Source organism: Salmo salar, chromosome 01, assembly GCF_965601325.2.
Source record: "Salmo salar chromosome 01, fSalSal1, whole genome shotgun sequence".
NCBI lineage: Eukaryota > Metazoa > Chordata > Actinopteri > Salmoniformes > Salmonidae > Salmo > Salmo salar.
The window spans coordinates 77,747,132-77,763,614 of NC_138291.1; the positions used below are offsets into that span (position 1 = coordinate 77,747,132).

Sequence of the window (16,483 nt, forward strand, 5' to 3'; positions counted from 1 at the left end):
GCCAGATTATTCCTGGAGTCGGAGCTGTAGAGTTACAGGTTGTAGTCCCTCATAATGGTATTTATTTCCCTAGTGGTGAATCGTTCCACCGCCGATTGATCCTTTAATGAGGGTACAGCCTCTGTTCTTTAGCAGTCTTAAGAGGAGTCAACTTGGTTTATTTCCATGTTCATATAATCTGTGTCTAGCCTGGAAAATATATGCTTCTGCTTTGTCTGTAAACAGTTGGTCTAACGCTGATCTTGCAGCTTGTAATTCTTTGAACAGCTGTTTGGAAGAAGTCCTTTTAAATTAATCTTCAAGTTGCCTTACTTAAAAGTAAGTCCAAATGTAGTTAAAATGTTTTCTTTCAGTGCCTTGCCTGCTTCCCAAATTATTGAAGGAGATAGGTTAGGGGTGTCATTATTCTCCATATAGAGATTCCATTGTTTCTTTAAAAAGACAGTGAATTCAGGTGTGTTAAATAGCATAGGGTTTAAATGCTACCTTCTTTTAGATTGCTCCCTGTCAGGTGGGAAAATTACCATGCTGACCTGGGAATGGTCCAACAAACACATGATTTTGATATCACAAGACTGTGTTCAGTCTAAAACCAGTTGTGAAGTTAGAAAGTAGTCAATTCTAGAAAAAGATTTATGTCTGGCAGAATAAAAAGAAAAGTTATTCTCATTTGGATGCATAATCCTCCAGGCATCATGCAGACAGAAATGATTTTTGATTGACCAGTGGGTTCAATGGACAATTATAATCTCCTAAATTACAAAATGGTATCGCCAGTGAGGCCGCATCATTTACAAGTTTTGCAATAAAGGTATTTAGGTAAAAATGAGGTGCATGAATTGATCCCAGTTGATTATGCTCGCATTCCAGTGTAAAAGGGAGATTTTTGTGAATAAGAATGACAGCCCCTCTGCTTTTAGAATTATAGGATGAGTACAACACTTTGCCTATACAGTCTCGTTTTAATTTCTAATGTTCCAAGTCAGTCAGATGTCTGTCCTGTAGGAGAACAATCTGTACCTTTTCTCTTTTAAGCTGAGTAAATACTTTTGTTTAGGCGAATGAATTCCTTTCAAAAGAATAGTAGTTATCTTTAAAATCATGGGGGTTTGCTGCTGTTACAGAATCCACAACAAGCAATGGAAGAGCAATAAAACCCATCTGACAATATTGAACATATTTGGCCAACATTAAGATAAAGAAAAACAAACCTTAAACATCCAAAATTACATAACAAAATATAAAAACCTGACTAAATTATAATCAGTATGTGATAGTGAAGGAGGGTAAGCTGCGGGGGAGGTGGAGTCTTGACCGCTTCTGAAAATAAATATAACGTGGTCTAGGTCATCGTCTCCTATGAGCATCTTCATCATTGGACCAAATAAATATTAAGATTTTACCATTAGCTACCCTGGTACCGTCTACCTTCCAAGAGGCCTTTACCCAAATGGAAGTAGATATCAATGCAATTAAAACTGCATTCAATTGTGCATTCAGTCAGCAAAGCCATTAGCTGAAAGATAATTAATATTGAATTAATTATTATTATAACCTAATAATACTAATGATAAAGTCATAATAATAAGAGTGCTGGGAAGGAGAAATGAAAATTAATGATTACAAACTTCCCTTAATTAAACAAGCTCCTAGTTTAATAAGAACACAATAGACTTAAGAAAGAAGAGGGCTTCTTAATCGAATGTCAGAACAAATCCCATTCTGCTTCCTATTATAGACAGCAAAGTCAAACAGAACAACCTCTCAATATTTGAATCCCAGTCAGAGCCAGGGCGAGTCTATAGTGGCTCATTAATCTATCAACCTTAATTATTCGGCCCATATTATGATTGTCGTCCGACCACTCAAGTAATTTTATCCCTCTGAGCTCTCAGCTCCAACATAAAAAACATAGTCCTAATAAATTGAACCATTCATGGGGAGTAAAAAAAAAAAAAAAAAAGAGCGGGGTCTTTGGAACCTTTATCCTGAGAGCGGACAGACACCCAATCAATCTAAAAATCCAAACAAAATCGACCCGTACAATCGGCTACTGTTGACCATGGGTGCGCTCGACCCCACCCGCCTCGAGCCGTTGGTCGGCTGAGGCCCCTGCCCCCTGGGTCCAAAGGGATTCTCCAGGGATGAGAAAGACGGCGCCCGGCCGGCCGCCCCGACGGGCATAGAGACGAGCGCACCCACAAACCCCACTTCAACATAAAAGTAGCATCATACGTTGAACCAAAATAAATCGGATCTATGAATAGTTAAATATATTTTTCATCCAAACAAAACATTAACAGTACCAGTCAAAGGTTTGGACACACCTACTCATTCACTCATTTTCTTTATATTAAAAATGTTCTACAATATAGAATAATAATGAAGACATCAAAACTATGAAATAACACATATGGAATCATGTAGTAACCAAAAGAATGTTAAACAAATAAAAATATATTTAATATTTTAGATTCTTCAAAGTAGCCACCATTTGCCTTAATGACAACTTTGCACACTCTTGGCATTCTCTGAACCAGCTTCACCTGGAATGCTTTTCCAACAGTCTTGAAGTTCCCACATATGCTGAGCACTTGTTGGCTGCTTTTCTTTCACTCTGCGGTCCAACTCATTAACAAGGCACACCTGTTAATTGAAATGCATTCCAAGTGACTACGTCATGAAGCTGGTTGAGAGAATGCCAAGAGTGTGCAAAGCTAGCACAGACTGAAATATGATCTGGGATTCATCCAATGGCATTGAGGAGTATACCACCGGTCATCGGCTTCATCAATAAGTGCATCGATGATGTTGTCCCCACAGTGACCGTATGTACATATCCCACCCAGAAGCCATGTATTACAGGCAACATCCGCATCGAGCTAAAAGCTAGAGCTGCCGCTTTCAAGGAGCGGGACACTAATCCGGACTCTTATAAGAAATCCCGCTACACCCTCAGACGAACCATCAAACAAGCAAAGAGTCAATACAGGATTAAGATTGAATCCTACTACACCAGCTCTGACACTCCTCAGATGTGTCAGGGCTTGAAATCTATTACAGACGAAAAAGGGAAACCCAGACGCGAGCTGTCCTGTGAAGCGAGCTACCAGACGAGCTAATTGCCTTTTACGCTCGCTTCGAGGCAAGCAACACTGAAGCATGCACGAGGGCACTAGCTGTTCTGGATGATTGGGTGATGACGCTCTCGGTAGCTGATGTGAGCAAGACCTTTAAACAGGTCAACATTCACAAATCCGCAGGGCCAGACGGATTACCAGGATGTGTACTCAAAGCATGTGCGGACCAACTGGCAAGTGTCTTCACTGACATTTTCAACCTGTCCCTGACCGAGTCTGTAATACCTACATGTTTCAAGCATTTACATTTAAGTCATTTAGCAGACGCTCTTATCCAGAGCGACTTACAAATTGGTGCATTCACCTTATGATATCCAGTGGAACAACCACTTTGCAATAGTGCATCTAAATCTTTTAAGGGGGGGGGGGGGGGGTTAGAAGGATTACTTTATCCTATCCTAGGTATTCCTTAAAGAGGTGGGGTTTCAGGTGTCTCCGGAAGGTGGTGATTGACTCCGCTGTCCTGGCGTCGTGAGGGAGCTTGTTCCACCATTGGGGTGCCAGAGCAGCGAACAGTTTTGACTGGGCTGAGCGGGAACTGTGCTTCCTCAGAGGAAGGGAGGCGAGCAGGCCAGAGGTGGATGAACGCAGTGCCCTTGTTTGGGTGTAGGGCCTGATCAGAGCCTGAAGGTACGGAGGTGCCGTTCCCCTCACAGCTCCGTAGGCAAGCACCATGGTCTTGTAGCGGATGCGAGCTTCAACTGGAAGCCAGTGGAGAGAGCGGAGGAGTGGGGTGCAAGCAGACCACCATAGTCCGTGTGTCCAAGGAAGCGAAGGTAACCTACCTAAATGATTACCGCCCCGTAGCACTCATGTCGGTAGCCATGAAGTGCTTTGAAAGGCTGGTCATGGCTCACATCAACAGCATCCTCCCGGATACCCTAGACCAACTCCAATTCGCATACCGCCCCAACAGATCCACAGATGACACAATCTCGATCACACTACACACTGCCCTTTCCCACCTGGACAAAAGGAACACCTATGTAAGAATGCTATTCATTGACTACAGCTCAGCGTTCAACACCATAGTGCCCACGAAGCTCACCACTAAGCTAAGGACCCTGGGACTAAACACCTCCCTCTGCAACTGGATCCTGGACTTCCTGACGGGCCACCCCCAGGTGGTAAGGGTAGGCAACAACCCATCTGCCCCACTGATCCTCAACACTGGGGCCCCTCAGGGGTGTGTACTTAGTCCCCTTGTGTACTCCCTGTTCACCCACGACTGCGTGGCCTAACATGACTCCAACACCATCATTAAGTTTACTGACGACACAACAGTGGTAGGCCTGATCACCAACAACGATGAGACAGCCTATAGGAAGGAGGTCAGAGAACTGGCAGTGTGGTGCCAGGACAACAACCTCTCCCTCAATGTGAGCAAGACAAAGGAGCTGATCGTGGACTACAGGAAAAAGCGGGCCGAACAGGCCCCCATTGACATCGACGGGGCTGTAGTGGAGCGGGTCGAGAGTTTCAAGTTCCTTGGTGTCCATATCACCGACGAACTATCATGGTCCAAACACACCAAGACAGTCGTGAAGAGGGCACGACAAAACCTTTTCCCACTCAGGAGACTGAAAAGATTTGGCAGATCTTCAAAAAGTTCTACAGCTGCACAATTGAAAGCATCCTGACCGGTTGCATTACCGCCTGGTATGACAACTGCTCAGCATCTGACCGTAAGGCGCTACAGAGGGTAATGCATACGGCCCAGTACATCACTGGGGCCATCCAGAACCTATATAATAAGCGGTGTCAGAGAAAAGCCCATAAAATTGTCAGAGACTCCAGTCAGCCAAGTCATAGCCTGTTTTCTCTGCTACCGCAAAACAAGCGGACCAAAAGGCTCCTTAACAGCTTCTACCCCCAAGCCATAAAACTGCTGAACAATTAATAAAATGGCCACCGGACTATTTACATTGACCCCCCATTTGTTTTGTACATTGCTGCTACTAACTGTTTATTATCTATGCATAGTCACTTCACCCCTACCTACATGTACAAATTACCTCGACTAACCTGTAGCCCCGCAAACTGACCCTGTACCCGTACCCCCTGTATATAGCCTCGTTGTTATTTTATTGTGTTACTTTTCATTTTTTACTTTAGTTAATTTGGTAAATATTTTCTAAACTCTTCTTGAACTGCACTGTTGGTTAAGGGCTTGTAAGTAAGCATTTCACTGTAAGGTCTACACTTGTTGTATTCGGCGCATGTGACAAATAAAGTTTGATTTGATTAAAAGAGGTGGTTGGGTGTTTTAAACAGCCTTTCTGAATCTCATACTTCCCAGTCCTACTTTAAAGAATCTCAAATATAAAATATATTTTGATTTGTTGCACACTTTTTTGTTTACTACATGATTCCATGTGTTACTTCATAGTTGAAGTCTACTATTATTCTACAATGTAGAAAAGAGTAAAAATAAAGAAACACCCTTGAATGAGTAGGTGTCAAAACTTTTGACTGGTACTGTATATGCAGTTAGCCTATATCGTCCCGTTTGAATGACATGAAGCATGTGACCAGAATGCAATAGTCACCGTTAGGCTATTTCGCCAACAAATCATATCCAGTTGAAGTGCGTAGTCGTACAGTATACTTCACGACATTACATCATGAGTCATGACTGTCATTTCCTTCAGTTTTTAGTGAGTGCTTTATATCCATTTGACTGTAGTGTGTCCGCTCCCTAACATGCATGCCTGCCCCTGCGTCACTGACCGATTCAGAAATAAAAAGGTGTGGGCTATATGTTCCCAAGCATCCCCCGGCATGTAGGCCTACTTTAGAGGCAGGTTGATTTAAACCAAATGAGAATAGTAAATATTCTATAGCATTGTCAATTAGACTACCTGGTGATGGTTCATCGACCAAATTTAATTTGAGTCAATAGGAGGTGGTAGGCTACTCACATATTATGCCAGAGTACATCTTCTGGTGATTCAAATGTCATAAGCTGCCACTTTTGTATCAGGCTTAAGGTTGCCGGGAATATCATGGAGACCCGAATCCTCTTGCTTATCAGCTCCTCACAGATTCCGTTGAAGCCCCGGCGTTTTGCCCGTACACTGGCAGAGAGGTCTTGTTGGAAAGAAATCCCAACGCCCTCGTATTAGAGTGGATTTTGTTTTTGCCACTGACAGGATTGTCTCTTTATCGGTGTAGTTGTGAAGTTTAATGTAGACAGACCTCGGTTGGTCTCCTCTCACCTGCCCGGGACCATGGTGCCCTCAGTCAACTTTCATGATGCCCTTTTTCGTCTCCAAGCCAAGCAGAGTTGGTAGCCATGTACAAAATAATTGGATCGGACTGACCCCTTTGGTTCCTTCTCTCAGATTTGAAATGTTAATATTGCCTCTGCGACTTCTGTTCTTAAAAGTAGACAACGTTTCAGTCCGTTTTTCCACCGTTTTCGCCAGTGTTGTAACGCATACAGTTAGCAAGGTGGCGGAGTCCTCACCGGTGGAAATGCGCTTCTCTGCTTCCTCGATTCTCTTCACATTAACATCCAACTTAGTTTCAATTGTAACAAGGGTGGTGGAAAATATATTTAATTTCTCGTCAATTATATTGATCAACTTTTCTGTCATCACTTTGTAACTTCACCAAACACAGAACGTGTCAGTCAGCTCTGCTATACTGTTTGCGGTGGCTTTGTCCGCGACCCTAAAAGTTGTCTGTTTTTCTCCGCTCTGGTTAGTGTTTTTGGTCAACTCATGAATAATAAACTAGATGTCACATTTAGATGCTGGAATCTCTTGCTAAAACTTGGGTTACACACAAAATAAAGACAAAGTATTTTCATGTTGACCAGCCAGCACGTCGGTTGGTTGTGAATCCCATGTACTCTAACTCAGGCGAGCAGAACCTTGAGACTTCCTTAATATTAAAGATTGCTCACCAATTGTTGTTAACAAAGAGACACCCCCCCCAACCTTACCACTCTCATTCTGTCCTGCCAACATGTATATTATGCATGTCCTTGTTCAGCCATGACTCTGAGAAGCATAGTATATTACAGTTCTTAATGTCCCATTGATAGGATAGTCTTGAACGGAATTTGTCTAGTTTATTCTCAAGTGATTGCACATTCGCCAATATAACAGGGAATAGAGGCGATTTATTCACTCGCCACCATATCTCATCAGGGTGTCCGCGCGCCGGCCTCTATAGCGCCATCTCCTTCTTCGAGTGTCGGGATTTGGGCCTTGCCCGGAAAAATCTATATGTATTTTGCCTCCTACTCATTGAAGTAGAAGTGTCCCTGTCCAAATCAAGGTTAGTGATATCTGTTCTCATGTCCAGAAGCTCTTTTCGGTCATAGGATGGCAGAAACATTATGTGCAAAAAAAGTTAAGATCAGCTAAAAACAAATACACAAAATAGCACAATTGTTCATGAGCCCATAAAAACGGCCTCTTTCTAATACAGAAAGATCAAATCCATCGTCATTATCCCAGAGTACATTAGGCTGAAAAATCGAAAACATCCTGAGACTGAGAGGAGGAGACGAGATAAGTCTAAGTTATAGTCACAGTTGTTCTCTTATAAACCCACAAAGGTTTGATAGAGTACACCTCTCCCAGTTTGGTCAGATGAGTGTAGCTCTCTCTCCCTCCCCAGATTAATGAGAGAGAGGGTGAGAGAGAGAGAGAGAGAGAGAGAAAGAGAAGGGATGTGGGGGGTTCCAAAACAATATTGTTTCCTTCTATGCGTCTGAGGTGGGTGTGTGTGCTTACCGCTGGTAGTTATGGTGATTCTGGGGGTGACATCCAGGTCTATGGGGGGTCTGAATGGGTATCCCACCGTCACACACACACCGTAGCTCAGGAGGAGGAGCAGTGCGGGCAGGGTAGCACACACACACACTGCCATCTCCACACACACACCCAGCCAGAGGGAGAGAGCTGCCCTCCTACTACTCCTCAGAGAGGAGGAAACACAACACACTCACTCGGGAAAACACACACTCATGCACATGCATTCACATAAACACACACTAGCGAGCTGCCATTCTCCTACTATTTAGAGTAAAGAACTCACACACTCACACCAACTCAAGCAAAGAAACACGATCGCTCCCACACACACCGCTGGAAGGCAGTCTACTCTCTTCTCGGCAGACACACACACACACATATATACTCTCTAGCACACACACGCCAACAGACACTGGAAGTCTCTCTCGCTCTGTGCTGAAGCCTGAACCAGCTGGGTCATCTCCTTGCTGCAGGTTCCATCTATAGAGAAAACACAACAACAAGATAACTGTTAGACTTATCCAATATCATATACACATACAGTACCAGTCAAATGTTTGGACACACCTACTCATTCGAGAGTTTCTTTATTTGTACTATTTTCTACATTGTTGAATAATATTGAAGACACCACAACTATGAAATAACACATGGAATCATGTAACAAAAAAAGTGTTAAATAAATCAAAACATATTTTATAATTTGAGATTCTTCAAAGTAGCCACCCTTTGCCATGTTGACAGTTTTGCACACTCTTGGCATTCTCTCAACCAGCTTCAACTGGAATGCTTTTCCAACAGTCTTGACGGAGTTCCCACATATGCTGAGCACTTGTTGGCTGCTTTTCCTTCACTCTGCGGTCCAACTCATCCAAAACCATCTCAATTGGGTTGAGGTCGGGAGAATGTGGAGGCCAGGTCATCTGATGCAGTAATCCATCACTCTCCTTCTTGGTCAAATAGCCCTTAAACAACCTGGAGGTGTGTTGGGTCATTGTCCTGTTGCAAACCAAATAATAGTCCCAATAAGCGCAAACAAGACAGGATGGCGTATCGCTGCAGAATGCTGTTGTAGCCATGCTGGTTAATTGTACCTTGAATTCGAAATAAATCACAGACAGTGTCACCAACAAAGCAGCCCCACACCATCACACCTCCTCCTCCATGCTTCACCGTGGGAACCACACATGCGGAGATCATCCGTTCACCTACTCTGCGTCTCACAAAGACACGGCAGTTGGAACCAAAAAGCTCTTCAGACCAAAGGACAGATTTCCACCGGTCTAATGTCCACTGCTCATGTATCTTGGCCAAAGCAAGTCTCTTCTTCTATTGGTGTCTTTTAGTAGTGGTTTCTTTGCAGCAATTCCACCACAAAGGCCTGATTCACGCAGTATCCTCTGAAAGGTTGATGTTGAGATGTGTCTGGTACTTGAACTCTATGAAGCACTTACTTGGGCTGCAAACTGAGGTGCAGCTAACTCTAATCACTTATCCTCTGCAGCAGAGTCAACTCTGGGCTATCCTTTCCTGTGGCGGTCCTCATGAGAGCCAGTTTCATCATAGAGCTTGATGGTTTTTGCGACTGCACTTGAAGTTTTCAAAGTTCTTGAAATGTTCCTGATTGACTGACCTTCATATCGTAAAGTAATAATAGGCTGTCGTTTCTCTCTACTTATTTGAGCCGTTCTTGCCATAATATGGACTTGGTTTTTTACCAAATAAGGCTATCTTCTGTATACCACCCCTACCTTGTCACAACACAACTGATAGGCTCAAACGCATTAAGAAGGAAACCAATTCCATAAACTAACATTAAATAAGGCACACCTGTTAATTGAAATTCATTCCAGGTGACTAAATAAAAAAATTGTATGAAATGTATGCATTCACTACTGTAAGTCGCTCTGGATAAGAGCGTCAGCTAAATGACTGAAATGTAAATGAAATGTAAAATGAAATGAGGTTGGTTGAGAAAATGGCAAGTGTGCAAAGCTGTCATCAAGGCAAAGGGTGGCTACTTTGAAGAATCTTAAATATAAAATATAGTTTCATTTGTTTAACACTTTTTTGGTTACTACATGATTCCATATGTGTTATTTAATAGTATTGATATCTTCACTATTATTCTACAATGTAGAAAATAGTACAAATAAAGAAAAACCCTTGCATGAGTAGGTGTGTCCAAGCTTTTGACTGGTACTGTAAGTCTGATCTATGTTAGATATATTTTATAACTCCAACAGACAGAATATCAGTAACACACATTGAAATATTCAACAATCATTATCATAACCACAGCAATCATTACTATTACATTATAACTGTATCAATTGCATGTGTATTCGTCAACCCATCACTGTGTAATATGTATAATAAACCAAGTAAACACTTACAGATAAGATAGCGATGGAAAGCAATCGAAATCCAGAAGCATGAAATTAGTGTGAGCGTTAAAGCACTAAAATCCACAGAGAAAAGGAGAGATAACATTCACATTGGTTGATGAGACGGAGGAATGACAGCTATCTACACGTGCTTCTACAGGCTGCAGAGGAATGAGAGAGGGACAGAGGGAGAAACGTTTCTGTTGTGTGGAGAGAAAGAACGTAGAGTCAGAGAGAGAGAGAGAGAGGACAGAAAGAGAGTAATAGAATGATCCTGCTGCCCACTATAGTAGAAGGGGAGATCTCTTATTCTATCAGTCTGTAAGCTAAGAGAGGACAGATGGAAAAGTAGTTTGATGGGTGCAGCATAACATAGAGCAAGTCTCTAGCTTCCCCTTTAGCTCTCTTCAGTTCTATGGCTTTAGGTCATAAGGAATTACATGCTGTAAAAACACTTGTAGACCTCCTGTGGAGCAAGGCTCACCCGGTTTCATCTGATTTAGCAGGGTGCTTATCTTTCCCTATTTCTGTCTCTCTTGCTGTCTCTGGGCGATTCCATGCCAGTGTAGGCTGAAAATAGTTTTGGTATCTCAGATCGTTCTGGCAATTCTCAAAGAAACGTCATTGGGAGGAAGGATTTTTGACATGCTATTTACAGTTTTTTTTTAATCAGAAAATAATCATAATGAAAGTGGCCCTTTTTAGACCTATACATGCCTCCTGTAAGAGCCTATGAGCCAAGAACCGTACATTATACAGACCAGGGCCCAGCTTCCCAAATGCATCTTAAGGCTAAGTTAATCGTGATAACCATTGAGCTAAATGATGAATTTAGCCTTAAGACACTTTTGTGAAACTGGGCCCAGGGCTCTAAAGTGCGACAAAACATTTTGTTGTGCAAATTTTATTTTGGGAGCACTGTGCGACCTATGAAAAGAACCTCCCAGATAATAATTGTTCTAATGATAAGGTTTCACTGTACTGTTGTTTCCAAGTTCCCTAGAGAAACAAGCTAGTGAAGACTGGTTAGTGTCACGGTTGCACCATTACTACAGCAATAACGGCCTGCTTCCAGACCAACCAGATCAAATGATCTGACACATATTACGGCACTATTATTTTTCTTCCTATAACGGATTGCCGGGATGGCATTTTACATTCATAAACCATGTTGTGGGCCTTCTAAAACTACTTACATGTCGACATTGTTAACCATTTGTTTATTCTTTGTTTAGTCATGTTACCTCATTGGATAGCTAACAACCTGGTAACTTCACCAGTGTATTTGGGGGGGAGAGAAAGAAAGGAAAAGGGATAGCTTCTTCAGGAGATCAATGGTCATAGCAATGAATGAATGACAGGTCTCTTGCATGTTGTCATCACAAACTTGACTTTTTTAAAGAAACAGTGTAGAATATTTTATGTAATGCATTTCAATAGGAAAAATAGTTATTTTACACAATGTAGAAACCTAATACTCCACAAAGGACTTTAATTTCAATGGCAGGTATTTGTAGCAACATTTGAACTTTTATAATAAACTAACGTATTTACAGTTTTACATGTTATATTCTAGGGTACAACATGTGCTTCAAAAGTAGCTTGAATTCATGTAGGACCAATATAGGCGAGTGCACCTACATTTCATGTGGTATTCCTAACTTTTTAAAGTTGTGAGCACCAGTGCTACCAATCTTTTATTTATAGCCCTGATACAGACAATATCTTGGAGTCATTATACTCCATATAGTGTGCTGTACATAAAAATAAAAAAAGATCTCAAAAGTAGCCTTTTGATTTAGCATGTTTTTAGATATATTGTTTGGAACAATATACTCTTCAAACACGTACCATTTCCAGAGTGGGCTCTCTGGTACTTTTAATGATATGAGCCATTTTATACATAGCAATTGACATTATAGGTCATTAGCCAATCCCAGTCCTCCTTTAGGATTGCACATTCAGTAAATCACCAGCAGAGGGAGTTCCCTTTGAATCCATTTTCTCATTCACTGTGTTGGTGGTGCTCATAAAATGTATGATACCTTCCGAATTAGCAGAGAGCTCACTGGGAATGTGATGTAGTTCTATATTGTTGCAAGCGATATGTCCTAAAATGAAAAACATTTAAAAGAGTACTATCGAGATATTAATAAATGTTAAAAGTTGAATATATTTGTGTAAATGTATATTTCAGAATCTAGACATACTCCTTATGTTAGAGCACAATGTAAGGAGTGTAATGACACCATTTTAAGACTACCTTCTTTAGCTAAGATTCTTGAATCCTTGGTTAATGTACAACTTTGTTCCTTTTTATCTGAATATTCTATTTTTAAAATAAACCAATCAGGGTTTAGGCCTGGGTATAGTAGTACCACAGCAACCACGCAAGTTGTTAATGATCTTGACAATGCCTTGGATGCTAAAAGAGCTGTGTTGCCTTGTTTATTAACCTGTCAAAGGCGTTCGACACTGTTGATCATTCTGTTTTGCTGAAGATGTTATCAAAAATAGGCCTGGGATATACAGTCTTTTTATGGTTTCAGAATTATCTTAGCGACAGAAGTCAGGCCATCTTGACAAAAGGTGTTCCTCAGGGTTTGATTTTGGGTCCATTATTGTTCACCTTGTATATTAATGATATAGGAAACACTGTTAATACTTGTAACATTCATCTCTATGCAGATGACACAGTTTTGTATTCCTGTGCAACCTCGGTGCAGCAGGCCATTTGTGAACTTCAGCATGACTTTGATTCAATTCAGAAATCACTTACAGTTCTTAAATCTGTGTTAAATACAAGTAAAACCAAGCTCATGCTGTTCTCTAGGTCACAAAATGTTGACCCTGAGGACCTGCATATTTGCGATACAAATGGAGCCCAAATTGAGCTAGTTTCTCAATATAAGTACCTGGGTGTCAACAATACAAACGAGATGATCGTGGACTTCAGGAAACAGCAGAGGGAGCACCGCCCTATCCACATCGAAAGAACAGTAGTGGAGAAGGTGGAAAGTTAAGTTCCTCGGCATACACATCACAGACCAACTGAAATGGTCCACTCACACAGACAGTGTGGTGAAGAAGGCGCAACAGCGCCTCTTCAACCTCAGGAGGCTGAAGAAATATGGCTTGTCACCTAAAACCCTGACAAACTTTTACAGATGCACAATCGAGAACATCCTGTCAGGCTGTATCACCGCCTGGTACGGCAACTGCACCACCCTCAACCGCAAGGCTCTCCAGGAGGGTGGTGCGGTCTGCACAACGCATCACCGGGGGCAAATTACCTGCCCTCCCAGACACCTACAGCACCCAATGTCACAGGAAGGCCAAAAAGATCATCAAGGACAACAACCACCCAAACCACTGCCTGTTCACCCCACTACCATCCAGAAGGCAAGGTCAGTACAGGTGCATCAAATCTGGGACAGAGAGACTGAAAAACAGCAATCACTAACTCAGAGAGGCTGTTGCGTACATAGAGACTCATATCACTGGCCATGTGTATGTAACCAATAAAATGTGATTTGAAAGATTGATGACAAGTTTTCCTTAATAACGCATATATAAAATCTGACTAAGAAGCTAAGATTGTTTTTTTATATCGAAATAAATCATGCCCCAGTATTGAAAATAGGAGAAAGATTGTTCAAACAACGCTTCTCCCTGTGTTGGATTTTGGTGATATTGTTTACATGCATTCGGCAACCTCTGTTTTGAAACCCTTGGACGCAGTCTATCATTCCGCAATATGTTTTATCACAGGGGACAATTTTAGGACTCATCATTGTAGTCTGTATAAAAATGTGGGATGGACCTCTCTGTCTGTAAGAGAGCTGCATTCTCTCTTTTATTTAATTACAAAGCAATCTTACAGAAACTGCCTCCGTATGTAACTTCATTAATTAAGTTCCCAGACCCGTTCTCAGGAATGGATAACACTAGAGATCCCGTCTGTCTCTACATATGTGGGAAAATCTGCAGTTTGTTTTTTGCCCCTAATTTGTGGAACAATCTGCAGAGTTCACTGCAGTTACATGTGCTGGTGCCATGCAGGAAGTTTACGTTATTGATTATATTGTTTTATACACGTGTATGTTTTATTATTCTGTTTTTATTGTAAATGTGACTCCCTGTTTAAATAAAGGTTAAAAAAAATTAAGATGTCTGTCTCAGGTATAGGTCTAAAAATGGCCTAAAATGTCCACTTTCATCATTATTTACCCCAAAAATGGTTTGTAATACAAATGTAAAAAGCATGTCATAACATCCTTCCTTCCAATGAAGTTTCAATGTGAGATTTGCCAGAACAATCTGATATACCAAAACTATTTATACACTGGAGTGGAACCGCCCTTCTCCATCACACACACACACACACTACTATATACTCTCTCACAATAATAATAATAATAAGCATAATTTGGTGGGTGCTTATATTTGTCCCATTTCACACATACAAGTGTGTATTAATTAGAGGTCGACCGGTTAATCGGAATGGCCGATTAATTAGGGCCGATTTCAAGTTTTCATAACAATCGCAAATCGTTATTTTTGGACGCCGATTTTCTTATTTTCAATGACGGCCTAGGAACGGTGGGTTAACTGCCTTGTTCAGGGGCAGAACGACAGATTTTTACCTTGTCAGCTCGGAGATTCAATGTTGCAACCTTACGGTTAACTAGTCCAACGCTCTAACCACCTGCTTTACATTGCACTCCACGAGGAGCCTGCCTGTTACGCGAATGCAGTAAGAAGCCAAGGTAAGTTGCTAGCTAGCATTAAACTTATCTTATAAAAAACAAATCAATCAATCATAATCACTAGCTAACTACACATGGTTGATGACATTACTAGTTTATCTAGTCTGTCCTGCGTTGCATATAATCGCTTAGGTACACGTTGCTCCAACGTGTACCTAACCATTAACATCAATGTCTTTCTTAAAATCAATACACAAGTACATATTTTTAAACCTTCATATTTAGTTAATATTGCCTGCTAACATGAATTTCTTTTAACTAGGGAAAATGTGTCACTTTTCTTGCAGCAGAGTCAGGGTATATGCGGCAGTTTGGGCCGCCTGGCTCGTTGCGAACTGTGAAGACTATTTCTTCCTAACAAAGACAGCCGACTTCGCCAAACGGGGGATGATTTAACAAAAGCGCATTTGCGAAAAAAGCACAATCATTGCACGACTGTACCTAACCAAAAACATCAATGCCTTTCTTAAAATCAATACACAGAAGTATATATTTTTAAATCTGCATATTTAGCTAAAAGAAATCCAGGTTAGCAAGCAATATTAACCAGGTGAAATTGTGTCACTTCTCTTGCGTTCATTGCACGCAGAGTCAGGGTATTTGCATCAGTTTGGGCCGCCTGGCTCGTTGCGAACTAATTTGCCAGAACTTTACATAATTATTACATAACATTGAAGGTTGTGTAATGTAACAGGAATATTTAGACTTAGGGATGCCACCCGTTAGATAAAATACGGAACGGTTCCATATTTCACTGAAAGGAAATATGTTTTGTTTTCGAGATGATAGTTTCCGGATTCGACCATATTAATGACCTAAGGCTCGTATTTCTGTGTGTTATTATATTATAATTAAGTCTATGATTTAATAGAGCAGTCTGACTGAGCGGTGGTAGGCAGCAGCAGGCTCGTAAGCATTCATTCAAACAGAACTTTAGTGCGTTTTGCCAGCGACTCTTCGCTGTGCTTCAAGCATTGCGCTGTTTATGACTTCAAGCCTAGGCTTGTGTAACCGATGTGAAATGGCTAGCTAGTTAGCGGGGTGCGCTCTAATAGCGTTTCAAACGTCACTTGCCCTGAGACTTGGGGTAGTTGTTTCACTTGCTCTGCATGGGTAACGCTGCTTCGAGGGTGGCTGTTGTCGATGTGTTCCTGGTTCGAGCCCAGGTAGGAGCGAGGAGAGGGACGGAAGCTATACTGTTACACTGGCAATACTAAAGTGCCTATAAGAACATCCAATAGTCAAAAGGTATATGAAATACAAATCGTATAGAGAAATAGTCCTATAATTCCTATATTAACTACAACCTAAAACTTCTTAACTGGGAATATTGAAGACTCATGTTAAAAGGAACCACCAGCTTTCATATGTTCTCATGTTCTGAGCAAGGAACTTAAACGTTAGCTTTCTTACACGGA

General features: G+C 41.4%; 1 protein-coding gene across 1 annotated transcript in view; it reads right to left on the reverse strand.

The window, feature by feature from the left end:
- Positions 1-16,483, reverse strand: part of LOC106613040 (semaphorin-4G) — a 62,852-nt gene that overhangs the window by 38,972 nt on the left and 7,397 nt on the right. Inside the window, exon 2 of the mRNA XM_014214923.3 lies at positions 7,889-8,389. Coding sequence (XP_014070398.1) covers positions 7,889-8,024 — 136 coding nt within the window. The 5' untranslated portion in view covers positions 8,025-8,389. The remainder of the gene's footprint in view (positions 1-7,888; positions 8,390-16,483) is intronic.